Source organism: Archocentrus centrarchus, chromosome 15 (assembly GCF_007364275.1).
Source record: "Archocentrus centrarchus isolate MPI-CPG fArcCen1 chromosome 15, fArcCen1, whole genome shotgun sequence".
Lineage (NCBI taxonomy): Eukaryota > Metazoa > Chordata > Actinopteri > Cichliformes > Cichlidae > Archocentrus > Archocentrus centrarchus.
Genome location: NC_044360.1, coordinates 17,578,314 through 17,602,035, shown reverse-complemented (window position 1 = coordinate 17,602,035; position 23,722 = coordinate 17,578,314). Strand labels below are relative to the sequence as shown.

The 23,722-nt window shown below is 40.3% G+C and overlaps 1 protein-coding gene across 1 annotated transcript; it reads left to right on the top strand.

Moving 5' to 3' along the window:
- Positions 1-21,930, top strand: loxl4 (lysyl oxidase-like 4). The gene is made up of 14 exons (XM_030748142.1): positions 1-313; positions 2,318-2,634; positions 2,720-2,934; positions 9,372-9,410; positions 9,676-9,889; positions 9,978-10,155; positions 14,968-15,122; positions 15,209-15,376; positions 15,725-15,887; positions 15,966-16,209; positions 17,127-17,242; positions 17,567-17,703; positions 21,355-21,466; positions 21,554-21,930. Exons 1-14 carry the CDS (start codon positions 1-3, stop codon positions 21,622-21,624), a joined length of 2,442 nt encoding a protein of 813 aa, XP_030604002.1. The 3' UTR covers positions 21,625-21,930.
- Positions 21,931-23,722: the final 1,792 nt, after the last annotated feature.

Sequence of the window (23,722 nt, the reverse complement as noted above, 5' to 3'; positions counted from 1 at the left end):
ATGGCTTGCAGTATCTTGTTGAGCCTCTTCTTCCTCGTGCTCCTGTCCGCTTCCTGTCCCGCTCGTGCTGAACCTCGGAGGACCACTGCGTCTCAGCGCAGAGTGTCTCGCGCGCCAGCCCTCAAGGTGCGCTTGGGGGGCAACTTCGCGCGACAAGCACACGAAGGGCGCGTGGAAGTGCTGCACAACAACACCTGGGGGACCGTCTGCGACGACGAGGTGGACATCAAGCTCGCCAACGTAGTGTGCCGTGAGCTGGGTTTCGAGGGTGGCATAACGTGGGCTCACAGCGCACAGTATGGAGAAGGAACGGGTGAGAGCGCTCCCAGTATCAAGTTACCATCGAGTCTTCTTTTTAGTCAGACTTTTTCCGAAGAAACGTGAACGGTTATTTTTATCTTGTAAGCCAAATCCAAACTGTATGTGACAGGCCTTTTGACAAGTCATGAAGGAAAACAGGTCTAATTAATTTAAACAGGTACAACTGTTAGTATTACACAGAACTTTCAGCGTTTATGCCAGCTAACTTACTGTCACACTTCACTGGAACTATGTTAATTATATTAATTACACCTGTGCTTTTTTCAATAATTCAGAAGGTCCATTAGGTTAATATACACTCACCAGCCACTTTGTTAGGTATGCCTTTTCAGCTGCTGTGAACTCAGATATCTAATCAGGAACTCAATGCATGTAGGTATGCAGACATAGTCAAGATGACCTGCTGAAGTTCAAACTGAGTCAGAATAGGAAGGAGAGATGATTTAAGTGGCTTTGAACGTGTCATCGTTGCTGGTCTGGGTATTTAAGAAACTGGGTTTTCCCACACAACTATCTCTGGGGTTTGCAGAGAGTGGTCCACAAAAGAGAAAATATCCAGTAAGCAGCAGATGCCTTGCTGATACTAGAGGCTAGAAGACAATGTCTAGACTGCTTCAAGCTGATAGGAAGGCAACAGAAACTCAAATAGCCACTTGTTACAACCAAGGTATGCAGAAGAGCACCTCTGAACCCACAACATCTTGTGCCATGAAGTAGATGGGCTAAAGCAGCAGAAGACCACACTGGATGCCAGTCCAGGAAACTGAGGCTACAGTTACATAGGCTCACCAAAATTGAGCAATAGAAAAGTGTTGCCTGGTTTGATGAGTCTCGATTTCTGCTGCAACATTTGTTAGTGGTTGGAATTTGGTATAAGGAACATGAAAGCATTAATCCATCCTGCCATGTATCAATAGTTCAGCCTGGTGGTAGTGTAATGATGTGAGACATGTTTTCTTGGCACACTTTGTATTAATTGAGTATCACAGAAATGCCACAGCCTACCTGAGTATTGTCGCTGACCACGTCCAACTCTTTATGACCACAGTGTGTCCATCTCCTCATACCTGCATCCACAAGATAACACGCCATGTCACAAAGCTCAAATGACCTCAAACTGGTTTCTTGAACATGACAGTGAGTTCACTGTACTGGCCTCCACAGTCACCAGATCTCAATCCAATAGACCACCTTTGGGATGTGGTAGAACAGGAGATTCACATCATGTACGTGCAGCCAGCAAGTCTACAGCAACTATGTGATGCTATCATGTCAATATGGACCAAAATATCAGAGGAATGTTTGCAGCACCTTTTTGAATCTATACCAAGAGTAATTAGGGCAGTTCAAAAGTTGGTCCAACCCAGTACTGGCAAAGTGTTCCTAACAATGTGGCTGGTGAGTGTAGATTACCTTTAAAATATCTTGGAGTGGCAGGCAGCCATCTTGAACCAATTTAACATAACCTGTCTCCTTCAGAACTTCCATACTACAGTGTGCTTGGCTCACAACTGTTTGCCTTTATGAAAAGTCCACCAATTAAGACATCCAAAATAACTAACATCATAAAGTGACAAAGATAACTTGTTGTGGGATTGGAGTCTACATCTCGTTAAGGTTGCCTGGCAGGCCGGCAGAGCAAATATATGGGCTCAAAAAGGGCATTTGTTTTAGAATAATGACAGCATTCGCTTGCCAGAGTTGTGCAACACTTGCCATGGTTTATGGACATTCTTTACTGCTGCTTTTAAATCCAAATTAAAGAGTTGAGTGGATCCAGGGAGCAGGATCTACAGCACTCTGCCTTGTAAAATACTGTGTATCTACTGCTAAACACGCCACTAAGGTGCAACCCTAAATCAGCATAGCAGTAAAAGTCAGGTGTTAGGTTTTTAAGAACTGATATTGGCTGGTGTGTAGATGCATTGCCCAGTCCATCACTTGATCAATGAAAATCACAGTGAATCAAGTTTTGTATTGTTTATTCTTTTCCAAGGTCCGATATGGATGGATAATGTACGCTGTGACGGCTCAGAGAAGTCCCTGAAGGACTGCAAACACAACGGGTGGGGGGTTAATGACTGCAAACACTCTGAAGATTTGGGGGTTGTGTGCACCCCTGAGCGCAGGGGGGTGAGTCAGCCAGCCAGCAGAGGCCACACCACTGCTGCAAGGCCTAATGGTAACACTGCACCCCAGTGGCAGGGGTTTGTGGACACCCGCGGGCAACCAGGGTACGGATATTATGGAAACGGACATCCATATGAGGTCCCCAGGTTCCAAAGACCCCACCACCACCACCACCACTATCAGGTATAGCAGTTAACATTTGGCAAATTTCTGTATTATTGATAGAAAAAAATATGTAATAGGAGTTGTGACATTTGTTTGACCCAAGAGGCAAAGTAAGGTGCGAATTGAGGAGGTCCGTCTTCGTCCCATCCTTATGGCTACCAAGAGGAAGAGCCTTATAACAGAGGGTGTGGTGGAAGTGAAGCATGCTGGGAGATGGAGGCAAGTTTGTGACAAGGGCTGGAGTCTCAATAGCAGCCGGGTTGTGTGTGGGATGCTTGGCTTTCCAGAGGCTACTCAGCACAATGTCAGAACATACAAGTGAGTATGAATCTTTCTCACTAGCTGCACTGACAGCAATACAATTCACTTTTATGAGGCCAGGTTATTAGATTGCAAAACACTGGGCTGTTGACTGTGGTTCAGAAGGGCAACATGCTATGTCATTCATCTGATTGTTAAATGACTTAAAAAAACAAAGTGTGAAGAATTGGGGGGGCAGCATCAGCACCGCAGTTAGAGGGCTTGCGTTGGGCTTATCTTCGTCCCCCAGCCACCTCTTCCCTATGTCCCTCAGTAACCCCCTCCCCCACCCTTCCTCAGCCTCAGGATGATGATAAAGGGGATCCCTCTCTCTTCTCTACTGCCCTTTCTCTACCCCTCTCTCTAGGCAAATCACCTCTGCACACCTCATTGCCTCTCCCTTACTCCTTCTGATGCTATCTTCAGGCTGCAGCTCACAGACAAACAGCTCTACTTTAACTTTTAGATTCCAATGCAGAGGTGCAATATCACTGCTGATTGTGCTCTTATTGTCCCATCGATACTATGTGTGAGACAGAGTTCGCTTTTGGAGAACAGGATTGAGGGTATGTGTGATGTGAGTTGTCTTACTGGCAAGGGAACTTCTATGGGCTCGAGTAAGCCATGCATTTCTTTACTTTTACAAGCCACCACAGGAAAAGCATGTGTGACTTGCTGCCAATGTGTGTGAGTATGTATGTGTGTGGACTGTGGGTATAATCACATATTTTTGATACACTTCCCACTGAAAGTTTGGTACATCTACCAAAAACAATGCCTCTTTCAGTGCATTACTCCAGAAGCATGTACAAAATAAACATTCATCTGCATTTAATTTCATTTAAGTAATGCTACAAGAATACTTTCTAAATAGAACTCACTCTAAAATAAGGAAAAATATAATAGAGCTCTGAAAATAACTTATTAAAGCATAAATAAACAAGACAATTAGTCCTGTTGCTGCACATCAAGAAGGTCCTGGTCTGGGTTTGAATCCGCCGGCAGCTGGAGCCTCCCCGTGTGGAGTCTGCATGTTCTTCCTGTGCCTGCATAGGCTCTCTCTGGTTACTTTGGCTTCCACCCACAATCCAAAAGCCATAGGGTGTGAATGTGAATAGCTCTCTGTCTCTATGTGGTATGTGTATGTGTTAACCCTCTGATAAACTGTAAACCTGTCCAGGGTGTACCTTGGTCTATGGCAGCTGGGATAGGCTCCAGCCCCCCAAACACCTTTAACTTGACAAGTTGTTGAGAAAATGGATGGGTTGGAGATTGCATTTCTTTGTCACTGACCAACAGAGACAACTTTTTTAATGTGTACCATGCTGCTTTTGATTTCAAGTCAGTGCTTAAACTTTTCATTTTACTTTGTTTTGTCAACATTTCTTCTGTCATTGAGAAATCAAACAAAGTACTGGCAGGCATGGTCTTTTTGCCCCTGTGGCACACTTCCTCTTTGTTGGAAAAAACTCAACACTGGTTTTTGGGATGTTTCGCATCATAAACCACAGGAGGACCACACATTAGCAGAGGATTTCTTCAATGCTATTTTAAGAGTGAATAGTGCATGACCCTTTGCGGAAGGTGGATCCAGGTGGATCTTGCTCATGGAGCCCTGCCATCTATAGGTGATTCCCAGTTTAGCTGTTCTGCCCCTCTATTGGCTCGGGCTACTCTGACTCAACTGGCGACAGACCACAACATCTGCTCTGTGCTGTAGGTACTACATTTTTCTTTCTTCTGAAAGGCTGTAACTGTTAAAGGGAAGCTTATTTGTTTTATAGACTTTTCTGAGTTTTTATTGACTTTACAAACTACTGGAGTGCAGTTGCTCTGAAAGTATTTCTGCATTGCCCTTGAATTACGCTATCTCTGATGAACTTGTGTGTTATTGGGAACACAGTGAAGCTATAACCACATTCTGCTGTTAGGGGAGGAGATCATATGGCATCATATCTTCAGTAATAAAAGCCCCTTCGAATAAGCTGTTGTTTAACAGCCCATCCTGACTCTACACGGTCTGTACAGGATCATTTATTAGACCACAGCTTCCCCGCATTGCAGGTGTGGTGCTTTTCATGCCTCTGCTTGATTTTCTCTTGCAGCATAGTTTCACAGTACAGGTACAAAACACTGAAGATGAGTAGTACAAGTCCTTGTTTAGGGGAATTAGATTGATAGATTCGTATGGTTGCAACAGAGGTGAATTAGCTGCTTATCAAGAAAAGTGATATGCTGGAGGAGGACAGGGCTGTTGTAGCTTGAAGGGCTTGTATTGAAATCTTCAGGGGAATATACTTACTGGCTTTCTGAAGATTTTATTTTTAAATCCTCTAAGGTCAAGTAAAAGGAGCTTAAAAAACAGGACTCCTGTTCTTTTAGTATCTGCCCAAAGCCACAACAGAGGGGACAGTACTGTTCATCTAAATGTTCAGGTTAAAGTTAGATAACTGTAAGCCAATATCTTGAATTCTTTTATTGTGTGTGGAAATTATAAGGCTCTGGCATGGAAGTGGCTGTGATACATCTGGGTTTGTCTTTCCTGGGTATGACCAGGGGTTTTGCTAAAGCCTCAGGAGCTATACTAGTCTGAACCATGATGATGTGTTTGTTTCCAAATCTGTACCTGTTTTCTGTCTCCACAGAAGCATATTTGTTCCCTCTTAACATGTGTTTTTGAATTCAGGCTGTTTCAAGTCCATTTGCCTGAATGCCTTTGCTGCCAGTCATATATAAAAGTCATTTAACAGATTTGGTTTCTAAAATCTTAATGTGTTAAATGTGAAGTTACAAAATAACAACCAGAAGAACACTGGAAAAAGTTCATTCTCTTTCAGGCTGGACTTATGGGTAAATGTAAGGTTGCACTTTTGACTTGACTTAAATTGCCACTTTGTACTCTAATTATAATTATAATAGTTAGAAGAGTCATGGCGAAACAATTGGGTTGTGTTCATGTAGTGTTCATGTAACATCTTCCACTTGCCAAAAAAGCTTTGGCTTGTACTCCATTGTTTGACCAAAGCCAAGTCTTCTTGCCCAAGTCTCTCTGTCCATTCTTAGAAATTCCGGACCCTGCCATGACTCCCAGCTCCTTGTGTCACTTGGATAAAACTCTGAAGATGCTGTAATTACAAGTTGGTCAGGACCAAAGCTCTCCAGGGATTCTGCCGAGGGTGAAAAAACACCCCCAATTATAGCTGTGTGTGTGTGTGTGTGTGTGAGAGAGGGAGAGAGAAAGACAGATATGGTGAGGATAGAGAAAGAGACTAACAAGAGAAGAGGAGATGGAGAGAAAGACGGAGAGCAGCAGTCAGACGAGCCAGATTTTCGCTTGCTCGTGTGAAATATAGCCAATTACAGCTGCAGTTTGCAGTGCTGCCTGCTGTGTCAGCAGCTGTCTGTCTTCCTCTGTCACCTTAGTGATTTGGGGACTTAACTGGCATTTTATGTTTAATTATGTTTCAGCTTAAAATTTGTTATGATGAATGTATCATTTTCAGGCTTATGGGTGACATTTTGGGTGACCAAATTTGGTCTTCCTGTCTGATGTCTGTGTGATCTTCTTCAGTGCGCTTCTCTTTAATTTATTTTCCCATCTTTTTATTTCTGTGTGCATGCCAGTGGCTATTTTGTGGCTTGGAACAAACTGTGGAAGGAGGCTTTTAAAATGGACTTGGAGGGAAAAAAAAAAAAAAAAAAATATATATATATATATATATATATATATATATATATATATATATATATATATATATATATATATATATATATATTTGGACATAGCATCAGAAGATGTAGGAATGACCCAATGTCACTGCTGAGTGACAGTGTGAGGCTGATAAAACCCAAACAATGATGTAATGCATGTCTTTTAACAAGTAGGTGTAGACTGCCTATCATTAGCTTCTGTTCTTTTCCACCAGTGCTGGACACACTGCCTGATGAATGCTGTTAAGGTGAAAAATAAATGAATACTGGGGCTTTCATGCAACTCCTATCAGCTCATATTTTAGCTACATTTCATCATTTGTTTCTATGTATTTAACAGTGTACTTTTGGGTTTCATTGTTCTTGATTTTAACATAGCAAACAGTGCTGTAATTCAGTCAAATGAATTACCTGAAGGTATCATTTATAGACTAAGTAGTAGTCCTGTTGGCTTCTGAAGAGGGTAAATGGTTAGCTGATTTGTCTGTGGTGAGGTCACAAACAAGTCACAGACATGTTTGCCTCATGGGAAAATGAGTGTGTATGTGTTCCTTGCCAACTATCTTATGGTACTACAAAGCCACATGGTAGACACATTTAAAATGTTTTACAAGTGTAATTTAAGACACTGTAAAGTTTAAGTGTTAAATTTCAATGCAGTGAGCCAGTTGCAAGTTACAGCAAGATACATAATATCTAGGGCTTTATTTTGAGTTGTGCACATTAATTAAAACAATGTCTTTATGGGGTTTTGTTTGATATATATTTTTAATATGATGTAGTTGTGTATCAGGGTAAGGCTATTTATGCAACTGAAAAATTGTTTACAGATGTTTATCATTTAAGCCCTACGTTTAGCTTTTCAGGTTTGCATTTATGCTTCAAATGGGCCATAGAAATAGACTGGTTTAATATTTAGATATATCTGCACTTTTCAAAACACACACTGAATGACTGCTGAAATATAAACATATCATTAATACTGAAATACCTTTTGACGCATTGCTTATATTTTTAGCCTAAGTGCAAGGAGGTCTTATTGCCTACTGACTAGTCATAGCATCAGGAAACAAGTTATTATGAGATTCTGGAAAGTGTAAAGTCAGCAACCCATGACTTCACTCAACCATCAGCATAAAATCACCTCACTGACAATGACTTTCTTCATTCCAACGTCCTCAGTTTTTTTTTTATGTTTGTGTCTCATAACTTTCCAGGAATGCCTAGCTTCATTTCAGAAATAAAAATACTGACCTGCCTTTACTTCCATATAGATATCCCTAGATCTTAGATGTGTCTGTTTTAGTTTCTTCAGTTTGAGTATCAAAAAAAACAAAAAACAAAAAAATGGAGACCTTTTAAGCTTTTCACATTTGTGTGTCTTGCTGATTTCTATAATATTTAAATCTGATATTGACACTGTGTGAGTTTTTCCACTGTATAAGGTGTTTTGATGAAAGCTGGCTCTAAACATGTGCGTGCCGAAGCCCAACAAATAGGCCTTTTATCCTGACTGAAGAATTTTACAGCATTAGTCTCTAAATTACTTTTTTAAGCCATTTGTCCTGATTTATAAATTGCACTTATTTGCCTATGAGCCAGCGTATATAAAAACTGTTAGTAATTATCTATCTGTTATGTACCATTGTTGGTGCAAGGAAATGTCTGTCTGGTTGAACCGTGTATATCTGTGAGTGTTATGGTGTAATTGATGTGAATGTTGGTAATGGTGCATGCACTTTGCAGTGGTTGGAGGATGTCCTGGTGTGGTCTGTTTGGCATGTGTGCACTGTGTGTCTGCCAAGAGAAAAGAAGGCTTTCCTCTCCACTGCTCTCCCAAGTCAGCCAGCCTAGTTGGAGCAGAAATCTCTGCATTTTGGACATTCAGTGTGGTGTAGTGCCAGAGTTTTTGTTTGTGTACTGTGTTTGGTCAAACCCTGTTTTTTTTTTTTTTTTCAGAAAATGTTCTTCACAGATGTTGGATGGCATGGCATTTTTTTCTCTGTGCGGTTTTGGAGATTAACGGCATAGATCAAAATATCACTTTTTAAAAAAAATCTCTTTATACTGTAGCTTACATCTTGGAGTCATTGCTGTTAGCGGAATTTCCTGTTGCAAAAGATCTTTTATTCAGAAAGTCTGTGTTAGTTTATTTACTGTAAAAGTGTGTAATTTAAATTAAAAATTACCCAGCACATTCTTGTTGAACACACATTTATGTTGGTGGCTGCAGAACATACTATTACACAGGCACTAAACATAAACATAGTACATAATAAATAGCAAACAGCCCACATTCGCGATAGAAATACATGCTACTGAATATATACAGAGAGATGGAAAGTGAGGTTGCTGAAAAAGGACAAGGATTGTGCATTCTTAAACTGGACTAGTCATTACTATCAATATATGTAACTTTACACTCGCCGCAAAGCCACATGCAAAACTCATTCTGGATTTATATGCAGAAGTTATATTTGACGTTTCAGGATTCATTTGAAGTAGCCCAGTGAGACTACTTCTCTAGTAAAAAGGAAGTTGGTGTCTAAGTGTTTGTTACTGCTCACTGAGCTAGAAACACTTGTATCTAATCAGTTTACATAGAAACACAAAACAGCAGATTATAAACAAATTGGCCACTCAGGCCAGGTGTGTGTATGTGAGTGTGTGTGTGTGTCTGCAACCATAGAAAATAGACAGTCCCTGTTAATGTTTAGGTCTATTTCTGTTCTGTTCTCTTACAGAAAAATTTGGGATACCAAGGTTACAGATCCTTCAACAAGGTAATAAAAGCACAGCTATTCTCATTCCATGTTGCTTATCTAGAAACTGGCAATTTTATAACCACATTCCTGATAAAGCAGATTAGCTTTATTAAATTTTGACTGTCAAACTACAGTATATAAAACATTGATTGTTGATGATTATGTTTTAAATATTTAATATAATTTAATAGAATACAATAATATAATTAAGAAAACAAAATAAACCAAGTTGTTAGTATCTTAAAGAATATATTACCTACAGTTTACTTTCTGTTCTTTCCAGACTGAGCCTCATGGCAAAAAAGAAAGGATTTTGGGTAGAAAAAGTTCACTGTGTGGGCAGTGAGAACAGTTTGTCAGAGTGCCATGCTCAGTTGTCAATCCCCCGTAGCCCGACCCCTTGTAAGAATGGGAGACATGCGGTGGTCAAGTGTGTACCAGGACCTCAGTTTGCTCGCATCTCTTCAGGAAGACCTCAAGCCCCCTATCCAGTTGTGGTAAGGTTAATAAAGTTGTATCTACATCAGCACAATCATGCAGTTGCGTTTGTAAACTCACTTTTATTCCCTTTGTTGCCATGGACAGCCTGTGCGCCTCAAGGCAGGCCCCAGACTGGGAGAGGGGCGTGTGGAGGTGCTCCGAGATGGAAAATGGGGGACTATCGTAGATCACTTGTGGGACAGAACAGCAGGCAGTGTTGTGTGCAGGGAACTGGGCTTTGGTACTGCCAAAGATGCCCTGCATGGAGCCTTTATGGGTCAAGGTAAGACCAGAAATTGCTGTTGCTCAAAGCACAGACTTTTCATTAAAGATTCTGGAAAACACATTTAATGTAGTCATTTTGACCGTGTAATTTGGATGCTTGAATACGTTTATCATGCGTCATGGTATTCCAGAGAAGACAGGGAGACTTTTCAGCCTTTTTGCTTATCTTTTGTTTACCGTAGACGCCGCACCCGTCTGCCCTGACTGATCAGATAATGTGTGGGCATGTGTGTTTGTCTGGCTGTGTATGTTACCTTGTGAAGCTGCAAATGTGTTGATTGTAGTATCTCCAGCTGTGATTATGTGAGTCCTGTGCCAGGGCTTCCAGCTGCCCAAACACCATACGCATGTGTGCATACAGACACACACACACTCATGCACAAAATGAAATGCTATAAGCCATAGTGGTTTATATTGGCATTTGATACTAAAGCCAGAGACATAATCTTACTAGATTCAAGCAAGCTTTTCATTCACTTACTTAGAGCTGTGGTCTTTGCTTCAATTTCAAATGTCCAGCTTTGATGACACACACAGACTCTGTCAGTATCCAGCTGCGCCAGTGGTGTCTCCACCCTTACGAGATGTGAGAACAGCTTCCCTATGCCACAGGCTAGGGTGTAGTCTCTAATCTTGCTGATGGAGATTAAATGTGGGATGATGTTGCGCTGGTCTAGCTGTTCAGTTGATCACAAAAACCATTTTTATGTTCTGTATTGGTCTCTTTTACCTTTTACCCTCTTAAATGGCCATTTGGCTCTCCTGTGGGTGCTGTTGTGCAGTAGTTTGCATACATATTGTCATCTGGTTTTACTCAGTTATCTGGCCGTGGTTCAGAGTCATATGTCTTGCATAGACAGAGATGTATAATTTCTCAGTTTTTTATCTCAGTGGGGTTTCTTTGATTTAACCACAAATTTACCAGTGTTTCCCCCTAAGCTTCACTGCTTCAGTAACCTGGCGTGATATTCACTTCACCTGCCTCTACTCTGCATTGTACACACACACACACACACACACACACACACACACACACACACACACACACACACACACACACACACACACACACACACACACACACACACACACACACACACAGTAAAACACAGAGCAGAGGAGGGGAGAGAAACTACTGCAGTCATAACTGACTTGAAAACACAATAGCTGAAACAAAATTTGTGTACTTAAATTAGGTAAGTCCCCTAATTTTACATTATATCACTCCTGTGAGTTGATTTCCATAGTTGGTGATTCACTCACACACTTGCAGCCCTGTTTTTTGTGGCTATGCAATGACAAGAGCAGAAAGCTTTACGATGATGAGATATTATCGTGACCTTCAAATTTGCTCTTCTAGAGATGTAAATAGGTAGAAAGTTCATTCTGGAGGCAGCCCAAAGCATGTGCTGGCATTTTGGCACAATATCACAAAAGAAGCCATGTATCTTTCTGGGATCTCAGCTGCCACCTTGGAGTATCTGCTATCATCAGCAAATTATTATAACTACAATGCTACTAGACTTTTACCAAATGTACATGTAGTGTGAGAAATTCAAATAAAAAAACTTGCAGTTAAATTGGTATCAAAGAATAATGTTTTGTGTGAACAAGCCAGAGCATCAATAAATTAATGTCAGAGATTCTTAAAACCCTGTAGTCATTTGAAAATAACATGATAAATCTGAAGCAATCATTCTCAGACATGCTACACTACAGTACAGTTACGCTCTGCTGTTCACTGTTTTAACCTCGAATAAAGTACATCCAAAAGGCACCAGGCTACTACAGAAAAACCACACTTCTTTTATATGCATCAGGCCAATTGTCTGACATCATGTTTAGCTCACTCGGCTGTTTCAGAATAACACCAGTGTTATTCTGGCTTAGAGTGCATTTTAAATCAGCATACCCCACATCTATATTCATCTCATTCATACTGCGCCTTGCTACACATATATGATATATATTATAACAGGACCCATAAACAGACTTAATGCTATGAACTAAACTATACATATTTGCATACATATACTTATGTACATGAGAGAAAGAGAGACTGGACTTCAAAGTCCCCTCTCACCTTCCTTTTGACAACATTAAGCTTTGCAGTTAATTTGCCATGTGCTCAAATACACACAGGCCTAGATGTCACTGGAAAAGGCCTAATAAGACTCTTTGATGGAACAAACCCTCACAGGAGAAATGCATCCTGGAAGAGTTCATTGCTTGCAATGTAAATTTGTGTAAAGTTTTTTTTTTCTGCAAACATACCTATATGTATACGTCTTCAACGTGCACACAAAAAAATTCTCATATTTCTGTCATATCTTTTAGTCAGTAGGACCCCACAGAAGAGCACTACTTTATTTATGATGATCAAATGTGATAATGTGATAAAGTCTGTGGTCAAGTGGCTGGTTGACTGCAGTGTGTGGTGCACCAGTCAGAGGTTCTGCCTCTGAATGTGGCCTCTCTTATCAGATTTGTTGAAACGCTTGCTTGCACATATTTAGTTGCCTTTATGGTATATAGACATATCCCGCTGCGATAAGTGAAATGCCATCTTCTAGCTAACTTTGAAATCCCAGTGACAAAGAAAACATGGTGATCTTAGGTGCAGGTTGGCTTTTGCCATCTCAGTTTTAACTCTGAAGTTTAAACAGTTGTTGCAGTTTACTGGGGAAAAAAAAAAAAAAAAAAAAATATATATATATATATATATGCATTGCCGGGGAAAGCAAGAGAGACATTCCATGGAAAGAAAAACATTACACACATTTAACTGTTCCTGAAATGGAGTTTAATTTCAGAGAGGAGAAGAACAGGGTTTCCCTTGTAACCACTAACCAACTATTTGTGCTATTCTCAACAAGAATGTAATTGATATAATGTTCTTTCCATCCCCTAAAGTCAATTTTCTAATCTCTCCAAATGATCTGTAGCGTGCGCCAATTCTAATTACATATACTAAATGCTAAGTTTAAGATACCGCATTTATGTCTCATTATTGCTCTCAAAGATGTATTTGCTCTAAAGCTTAGATATTTTATACTTGTGTTCATGATTTCATTATTTGGGAAACTGTCGTCAGTCAGAGTAAAAGTGAAGAAAATATTTAGTTCTGTTCAGACTCCACCCGCAAACTCATTAACTCCCATCGTCATTACATTTATTGTCACCATCAGTGAGTTAAATTACAGGGACAATGTTTCATTTCCTTTCTTGACCAACATTGTTATTTTTACTGTGTAATTTTACCCGTGAAGTACATATACAGCCATTTTGTTGCCCTAGGGAAGATTAGGATTTGGTCCCATTTAACCTCTAAAAACTGTGACAGCTCAGCCGCTCTCGGTGTAGAAAAGTAATAACTGTGATTTGTCGTAACATCTTGATCAGTCTCTGTGTCAGGAATAATTCATACTTATAATCAGTAATGAATTCACAGCTGTTTTGCCAAATGTGTAAACCTGTGCGTGTCTCTGTGTGTGTGCTAGCACGTAAATGGGTTATTTTGGGGCTGCAATATTTTTGTTATTTGTACCTTATATTGACTACAAAGATGATGATGATGATGCCTGTTGTTGTGCTTCATCTTAAATTTAGATGATTTCAGATGCTTCAGTCTGATTATAGTTGATGATCCCTAAACAGTTTTGTGGCGCCCTCTTGCACTTGGTACCCTACACACAGCGCATAATGTTTGTATACCATAGTTTACTTTGCATGCACAAAGAATTTTGTAACACCCTCGGTGGCTGTGTGCATTTGTGTGGATGCAGTATGCATGTGGCTTTCTTGGAATTTATTTTGAGCTCTTGTGGATTTCCCAAACTAAGGTTTAAATAGATCTTGTCAGTTTTCATTTTGCCTTGAAGGGGCCCCCTGTGTTTGTCTTCATACATTAAACAGTGGGATTTTGGCTCTAGTTTGTGGCCTTTACCATGCAGATAGAGGTAGAAGTGGTTTAGATATGTCCTTTTCATCCATATGAACCCACGCATGGTGACCAGTATGGAAGCAGGCCTTCAATCTACCAAAACCAACACAGAGACAGATTTGGTTGGGCTGCAATCTGGTCCCAACTATCTTCTTCTACGCCCTTTTTCTTGGTTTTGTTTTTCCCATAGTTTTTGTGGTTTGGTTGTGTTTATTTCAATGCTACTTCATTTCTCAGTTTACAGTTTCTGCCTTTTGTTTTAGAAAAACACAGAAGCCATAGTTTGTTCAGTGTTTTCATATCCAGCATCATTATAGCACCAGCTGTTTGCTTTCATAAAACCTTTAGCATTTTCCCTGTTTTCTTCTGTGTTGTTTAGAAATTATCTGGGTTTAAATGGCAAACGAATGCTAGTCAAAAACCTTTATTATGCTGACACAGATCCTGACGGTTTTTTTTGCTCACCCAGGGTGGTGGACTACACACAATGTGGTAGTTGTTGTTGTTTCTAAATCAAAAGCATGGTAGTAATGAGGTGTGACAGATGCCCAAAGTAGATGTTGGTGCTGCTGCTGCTTGGCTTGCAGGAAGGTTTGTCATGACTGATAGGAACTTTTCATTGTTGGTTTGATGCTAAGGTAGAGAAAGCTTATCATGTGAAAGGAATAGTGAGCCTTGGTTTTATGTGTTTGTGCTCTATTGCATGACAGAGTCTTGTAATGCCATTGCATCTGTGGTGGGTGGCCTCAGACAGTCACAAAGGATATTGGCTTTCAGTTCTGTCCGTGCTCTTTGGGTTTCCATTTATTCCCACTTTTTTGTGGCCTCAGTTTTTTAAATCTAATACAACTTTTTCTTCATGCTCAGGTACAGGGCCTATCCATTTGAACAATGTACAGTGTACTGGGCTGGAACGCTCTATCCTAGACTGCTACTTCCAGGAAGTCCAACCATGGACATTCAAACACAGCCAGGATGCCTCAGTACGCTGCAATGTTCCTAAAACAGGCACAGAAAAAACGGTATGAAAATAACACCATCATAGTTCATGCACTTATTAGTTCACACGCATCATCCACTTAATCACTTTGATCGAATGGATTTCAAGGTGCGGCTTGCTGGTGGTAGAGTCCGATCAGAAGGCCGTGTGGAGGTGTTGATGGACGTTGGGGGTCGTAAGCGCTGGGGCTCTGTCTGTAGTGAGAACTGGGGTATCACTGAGGCCATGGTGGTTTGCAGACAGCTGGGCCTGGGCTTCGCTGCCAGTGCTCATCAGGTAAGTGCCCCCTTGAAAAACATAACAGGTCTCGTTTTGTAGTACAACCAACTTTTCTCAAAGTCTTGTCATCAGCATCTGAAATGTTCTAAAAGGATAATGAAGCCCTCCCACTCCTAACCCCATTAGTTTCATTTTGAAAATGTCAGAGTACAGTGGTCAGAGGCATCTTTCCCCTAAGATTTATCAAAATCTAATCAGCAGTGTCTTAAGGTATTGATGAGAAACAAATGAACACATAGAGACCGATCCATAGTCACAGCCCCTTTATTAACTTAAACAATGACTGAGCAGTGATGACTGTGATAGTGTTTACTGATAGAAAACTCCATGCCCTTCCTTTGACAGGAGACCTGGTACTGGCCTGGTGACCCCAGTGCTGGCGATGTGATTCTCAGTGGAACTCACTGCATGGGCACAGAGCTTTCAATTCAACAGTGTCGTCGTAACAACTATGTCCATTGTCCTCGTGGAGGTGGAGCAAAGGCTGCCGGGGTCAGCTGTTCAGACAGTAAGTTTCGGTATTTCCCTATTGTCTTCTGCTCTGATTCAGTTTGAATTTTAACACAATATATTACATCTGCTTCAGCGGCACCTGATCTTGTGGTGGATGCCCAATTGGTCCAGGAGACAGCTTATCTGGAAGACCGTCCTCTCCACCTTCTGACCTGTGCCAATGAGGAGAACTGTTTGTCATCTTCTGCTGCCAGGATGAACTGGCCTTATGGCCACCGACGCCTGCTGCGGTTCTCCTCCCGCATCATGAACTTGGGTCGGTCGGATTTCAGACCCAGAGCATCAAAAGATAGCTGGACATGGCACCAGTGTCACAGGTATGTTATCCCTGAAAAGAGGTAAAGGGAGGTTTTACAGTGGCTATTGCTTAGGAGTGTGGGTTGATGCAGTGGAAAGAACATTTTAAATGTTGTTGCCCTTATGGTCATTTTTAGGTGTTTTGGGTTTTCAGGAGCTGTCAGACACATTCAGACAAACACCTATTCTTTATTCAACATACGAATGTGGAGTAATGCTCCTTATACACTGAGTAATTTGAGTTATATTTATTTTAATTGCGTTCAGTTGCTACCAGGAAAGAAAACATGCTGATGTGTGACCTCAGTGCCAGTAGACATGCATGTGATTTGACAAGGGCCCCCAGAGGTAGCATGCAATATGACCATTAGACTTAAGCGCCTTTGTCCTTCACTAGGCCTGTGCAGTTAGCTTATTTTCAGGTTTGAAAGTGCCCAGGAACAGAGCACTTTCAACCCTGTCATGATGAATGGAGAGGGTGACATAGTGCCGACTGCGTGAGATGTCTCTTGATATGGAATGAAGTGGGCTGAAACAGTGTCGTCTTATATCCCGAATCACGAGCCATTCTACAAACCGTGTTTGTGGAAATGATGGTTGCATCAGTCCAGCTACCACAAGTCAGGTGTAATACAAAGGACCACGTAGCCTACGTGCAGTCAAGTCTGCCTCAGTTTATTACAACATATCAGAGCTATGGATGTGCGTTTCAAAGCCCTCCATTCACTTAGAATGAGTAAACAACTCAACCAAGCTAGAACTAAAATAAGCTTCTGTGAGTGGTGTTACAGTGACACCCTCTTTCATGTTCAACCAGTGAGGTCATTAGGATGTAAGCCATAGGGAGCTAGTGTTCAGTAAGTGTAAATGCACACACTCAGACAAGCAGACACACACACACACATTTTCACCTGGACTTTCCCGTCTGTCGTCACAGGCACTACCACAGCATTGAGGTGTTCACGCATTACGATCTGCTGACTCTGAATGGCACGAGAGTTGCAGAGGGACACAAGGCCAGTTTCTGTCTGGAGGACACATATTGCCCTGATGGTAATTTTCAGCACTATTCACAACTCCCCCCAAAAAATACTGTTTCCCATTAGTGACAGAAAATTAATATCAATATTTCAGCTACAGCTGTTCAGATTTTTACTTTGTGGTTAATGTATTAGATCGCTGCTGTTGTTGTTTGTTCACTCTCCATTTACTTGTTAGATCATGGATGAAATAACTCATATGAAAAAGGCCATTGTTCATACAGTATGCAGTCTAACACAATTCAGAAAGCTAAAGGCTCTTAAAAATAACTGGGAGTGCCAAGCATTAAATGAGCTTTGAGACTGTGATTGATAATGTTGTTGGTGTGTGTTTTAGGCCTCCAGAAACGCTTCTCCTGCTATAACATGGGCGATCAAGGCATCTCCGTGGGCTGCTGGGATACATATCGCCATGACATTGACTGTCAATGGGTTGATATGACTGATGTACGGCCAGGAGACTACATATTCCAGGTCAGAAGTTTATATGTGTCCCTTCTTCCTTTTCCAATTTGGGAACATTTTATTGCCACAAAAATGAAAAAATCAGCAACTTTGTTCTTAAGGAAAACTTTAACATAAAGGGAAGTATGCTTATTTTGACTTTCACCAGTAGTTGGATGAAGAGGTCTGTTTGGCTAAAATAAAGCTACTGTCAGCACAAACTGAAAATGACTCCTGAGCCAACTTTCTGGTCACCAGCGAGAAATCTCTGGCAGAAATCCTCATACAACAATGATATTTTTACACACATTCTTCTGATTAAACAAACACGATACTGTATAATATGCTCATTAGTGAGCTTTCTGTTTTCAAAGCTAAGCTAACTGATTCTAGGCTGCATTACATATGACAGGTAAAATACTGTGTAAAAGTCTTGACAATTGTTCTTGTCATTTTTTTAAAGTGGTCTTGAGCAAGCAAGTTTTTTTGTTTGTTTGTTTGGTTTTTTGTTTGTTTATACAGCCACTTAACACTGACCTCTGAGTCATTCAAGGATAATAAAGGTACCTAACTAGTGTTGTCTGCACATACCAGACAACAAGTGGACAAGTGGAGGAGAGAAGAAAAAATGGCAGGCCTAAAAAAAAAAAAAAGGACAGTAAATAAACAGTATCTGAATGTCATGTCCCTAAGAAACAGAAAAAAAATTTAGCGAAGACCTGACACAGGCCCTGAGAAATGCAAATGAGAGATGAGGCCCTTCAGCTGAGCCATCTACTGTTTGCTGAATCCTCATCAGAAATGGTCTCAGTGGAGGGGTCGCTGTCAAGAAGCCATTCCCAAGGAAGGGCAACAAGGACAAAAGGCTGTGGTATTCCAAATTACACAAAAAGTGGACTAAAAATCAGTGGCAATAGGTCTTGTGGAATGAAGAGTGCAAATTTGAAACTTTTGGATAAAATTGTCAAACTGTATGGAGGAGGTCAGGAGAACAACCATCTGCAAAACACGGTGGAGAGGCTCTGTCATGGTTTGGGACTGCATTTCAGCCTTTGGGGTTAGGGATCTTGCCAAAATACCATCATATTTTGATTCACCATGCAATACCATCTAGAAGCGTCTGATTGGAAATAGCTTCTTTTTTTTTTTTGGCATGCCAGTTAACCCAAACACACTGCCAATGTAGTAAAAGCAAACCTGGATTGAAAAACAATCAATCCAGGTTGGCCACCCTGGAGTCTGGACTTCAACATTATTGAAGTCATGTGGGCATCATCTTGACATCATCTTGACAGAGAACAGAACAAAAGACAGCCAACATTCAAAGAAGAACTTTGAATGTTCTTCAAGAAGCCTGGAGAACTATTCCTGCAGACTACTTAAAGAAATGACAAGAAAGCTGCCTCAGAGAGTTCAGGCTGTGTTGAATAATAAAGGTGGTCACACATAATATGGACTTTCAAGTTTGTTAGAATTGCACAAACTCTGTTTATGCCTTATATACTGTATTTCCATTATTGTTTGCATATGTTTCAATAAACTGCTGCACATATTTCCCATTTTCCTAGCAGAATACGAGGAAATAAGGGCTGGCTCAAGACTTTCGCACATTGCTTTATGAGCTCAATATTAACCTTCTCATTTAAGTTTCAACACAAGATCCCATTTATTTCTCAAAGTGTTCAACTTTCATCAAGATTAGAGGTTCTTTTATTAACAAAGAGGTTCACAGACTCTTAAGGTGGACTGGTTGTGGTTTCTGTCTATTTCAGTAAAACCTACTGACCTTCTATAAACAGTCATCACCTCAACCATTCCTATATCTCTCATTTCTTTGTCGAATTAAGTCATTGTGGCTACTAGACTAAAACAGATCAAGCACTCCGTATCTCATTATCCTCCTTTTCCAGTACAGACCTCTGATCTACCAGTCTTCAGATCTTAGCATGCTCCCAATTACCTCCTCGATGTGGTAGACTGGTTACAGTATAGCTCACTGTTTGATAATTATTGCTGTTACTCAGTTTGTCTGAGAGGTCGCACTCAGTCTTTGTAATTAACACTCTTCTACTGTCTGTTGAGGATGGGTTTATCTAATTTTGTCATGATTGATGTGCCATACACATATATAAAGGCATTTGCTAACTGTATGTATTTTAAGTAAGATGAGTAGGGTATAATTATGAAGTGGTACATTGCTATAGCATAGTGTGGAGGCAGCTCAAAGGCAAATACATGATAGGACAGAATAGAAACTGAGCTATATCAAATGACAGCAGTTGGAATCTCTGAAAGTGCAAAGGTCACCATGAAAGGGTGTGAACCAGTTTAATTGAGAGAAACAAAAAGAGAAAGTAAAAGCAGTTACTAACAGCTCTTATAGCAGCGCTCCTCTGTGCTGTGTCCCTTCATTTATCTAGTAAAGTGCAGATGATGCCTGACTTTTCTGATCCTGGGCTTTACAGAAGGGTTCAGCAGACCTGCCCTTGAGCCACCCTGTACTAATGAAATACACAATTTACCCAAATTAACTAGTGCCTCCCTTTAGTCAAACAGCATCTAGTTCCCTTCTTCCATTAGGAACGGCTAATTTGCTACCAAGGAATTTCTCCTGCCCTGTTTTTATTTTTATAGCTGCTTTCTCACTGAGCACCGCATTCTGTCACTGAACCAACCCTCTGCAAAAGCCTCATGCACTCTGGTCCAACACTGTAATTTACACTGAAAAATTAAGAGACAGTTTTTGTGCATTCACTGTGTTTTTAAGATGTTTTCTCCCTCTTTTAGTATAGTTAGCTTTCTTGCTTGCTTGAAGCTGTTTGTAACCTGTACTTAAAGTGGGTGCAGCAGTTTGCCAAGCAACCATTATAGTAAATGGTGTCTCAGTATTATCACCAGACCAGATTAGGAGAATGGTTGTATCAGCAGTTACAGAGTTGCTCTGCAAATGACAGACCAGGCTATTAGAAGAGTGCATGGCAATGCTCATAATAAGACTAATTTCAGACATATAAACATTCTTATGCACAACTACTCTTTTGACTTCAATTTCAGGCTAATTTCAAGCCCTTGTTGTACTCCAATGTTAGTATGAGAAGCAGAGAAGATTTTTTTTTTTTCCCGCTGCAGGCGCTTGGGGCTCCTGTAAAGTTGTAAAGCCTCTTATGCAGCCAGTTGCCACAATTTGTGTGAGCAGGAGTGTCTTTGTTAAATCTTTTTGTACAAGTTGTAAAAGCAAAATACAAGAGGATTCCCTTAATGATTAAACAATATGTTTCGTGCTCTGCGCAACACAAACGTGTTACTGCCTCATGTTATTCAGTTCATATCTCCAGCACTGCCAAGTGAACATCGTTCCAGCATTAAGTCCGTGTGAAAATACTACATAGTGTATTTATCCTTACAATAGTAATACTGTATGGTAAAGTCATACAGCTTTTTATAGATGAGAAACAGACTGACTATAAAAACAATACCAGCTACAAGTGCAGTTTAATAACAGGCCCTCTTACAATTTTACATCCAACTGCTCTTTATTTAAATGGCTTTCCCATGTGTAGAGAGAAGAGACTCGTTCCTTCTTTATCCATAAACCTGGTCTACTGGGGTTACAGTACTGGACAAAAGTGTGCGTCCTGTTTCCTAATAAATGAGGTCCTATGTGATTGTTTTATTTTGCAGGTCGAAGTCAACCCCTCATTGGACATGGCTGAGTCTGACTTTATGAACAATGTTATGAGATGTCGGTGCAAATATGATGGCCACAGAGCTTACATGTATGGATGCCATTCAGGTGAGGATACTAAAAGTCTTTCTCTCTTTCTTACTTCATCTTAATTTTCACTTCTCAACTCATAATAATGACCTTCGTCCTTTACAGGTGATGCATATAGTGCGGAAACTGAAGACCTATTTGAGCATCAGAGGCAAATCACCAACAACTTTCTGTAGCCTGTCCCAGGGTCCAGAGGAGGCCTTCTCATGTGGCCCAGAGATCACTGAGCGTGGGCTCACGCTGATGGCCTCAGGCCCTTGGGATATTAGGACCCAAAATAATATGCAACAGAGTGCCTGCTCATCTCCTTGGAAGATGTGGACATACTAATATTAAGCACATCATATCACAGCAGCGACCATTGCAGAGACACTACTCTCAACTCAGACACCAAATACAAGAGTCGTCAGGTGCAAGACGGCTCAACATGTTTTTTTTTTGTTTTTTGTTTTTTTTAACTCTAGTTAAGTAAGAGTTTTGTTATATAGATTCTAATCATACTGTTTTTGTGAATGTGGACTACTAGTAACTTAAATTAGGTGTTAAAAACACATACAGATGAAAGACCTTGATGTCACTGTAACTAACCTGCCACAAAGACAACAGGGAATGCGGTGCTGTATGGAAAACACAACCCCACACTTGAAGACTAAAAATGGGTGTGCTAGAATTACTTTCCACAAAGTCATGATAGAAATTTAGGATTGGATCAATTGTAATTGTTATGCTTTCACATTACTTGCATTATTGGTGCTTTTTAACAATACTGTATGTCATTATATTAACCTCCGTATATTTCGGGTGAACGGTACATCTTGGGTAGTTTTCCTTTTAGTTTACTTTTACTTTGGTTTTAAGAAAAACAGCATTTAATAGGAGTCATCTAGAATAGATGTCAGATTATTTTTATGGAACAAAGCACTTTATCTTTTAAACATCAGTATTCTAGTTTTTGTCCCCATTCCTGTGTCAGTAAGCATCAAGGGTTTTTATCATTTTACATTTTACACTTCAAAAAGTGAAATACAAGGTTTTCGTTTAGTTTTCACATTCACTGTACTATTTATGCTGTACTTTATTTCTTTATTTATTCATGAAATTCACACTTAAACAGCATGCTCAGTGAAGAGCTTGTTAGCTTTGTTGCATTTATATATATATATAATTTTTTTTATCCAGGGATAAAACCAGTAGTTTACACAGTTGTTAGAGGATTTGGCATTTGAATGACCCCATGATGCAAGTGAATAATTGTAGATATATTTTTTATTTTAGTTAATAAAACAACTGTAACTGTAAAGTTTTTTTTCCTCTTCCAACCTTTCTGGTGGGAGAGAACACTGGTCTGACAAAACCACAGTATTGTGGCAGGCAGGAAGGCAGGCTGGGTTTGAGAGCATATAAAAAACCTTTTAATTACATCTGTTTGGTTAGACTTACTGTTAAGGTTAACATTCAGGCTATAGCATAGGCTTTATAAAGAAACACACTATGGAGTCATTACTTATAGAATCCTTTAAAAAGGAAGAATTTACAGTGCCATGTTTACACAGACTACAAGAAAGATTTGGATTTTCTCAGAGACTTAGCGGGGGGGGAGACAAGGAGAAAGATAGAAAGGGATTCGGTTTTGAGAAAGACTCATTTTACTACCAAAGCTGGCTTTTTCGTAGGCAGCCATACAGAGACCACAAGCTGGCATTTTCAGCTTTCCAACGAGAATAACATGTTTGTCTGGCAGAAAAAAAAAAACTGTTCATGCTTCAACAGTGGCCTTAGTTGTACGTACAGTAGGCCTGCTAAAATGCACTGTATGCTGTACACTTTGCTGAATAAGTAACTCTTAGCACAGCAAACAATAATACAACATTGTCTTTACAATGTGGGACACATGTAAATGATGTTATTTTACCCATTAATGTGTTTGATGTGTTTGGCTTACTGGCTTAGTGGTCGAACTTATTAAGATGGTTTTCTAGTGGACAGATTCCAGGATGCATTGTGGAAGAGACACGTCACTCATAAAGACAGCTGCAAACTTAATTAATTTCTTCAGCAGATTGTTGTAATCCTCACCAGGCCCTTTACTGCTCCCTGTTATAATCATGCATGCCCAGCCAAACACAGTAAGCCTTAAGCTTTGGGGGAAAAAGTCTAAATTTGCTGTTTGCTGATGCTTTTCTGTTGTTCTGTGCTCATGTACAGTTGATTTTGACATATTACCATGGTCTTTTCTGTGTTATTTAAAATTATATGCCATTCCATAGCTTAAGT

Bases quoted from the DNA above. Each gene is read 5' to 3' on its own strand.
- loxl4 (XM_030748142.1), top strand. From the start codon at position 1: ATGGCTTGCAGTATCTTGTTGAGCCTCTTCTTCCTCGTGCTCCTGTCC. The intron at 10,156-14,967 runs GTAAGACCAGAA...CTTCATGCTCAG, and splicing joins TGGAGCCTTTATGGGTCAAG to GTACAGGGCCTATCCATTTG. The intron at 17,704-21,354 runs GTCAGAAGTTTA...TTTATTTTGCAG, and splicing joins CAGGAGACTACATATTCCAG to GTCGAAGTCAACCCCTCATT.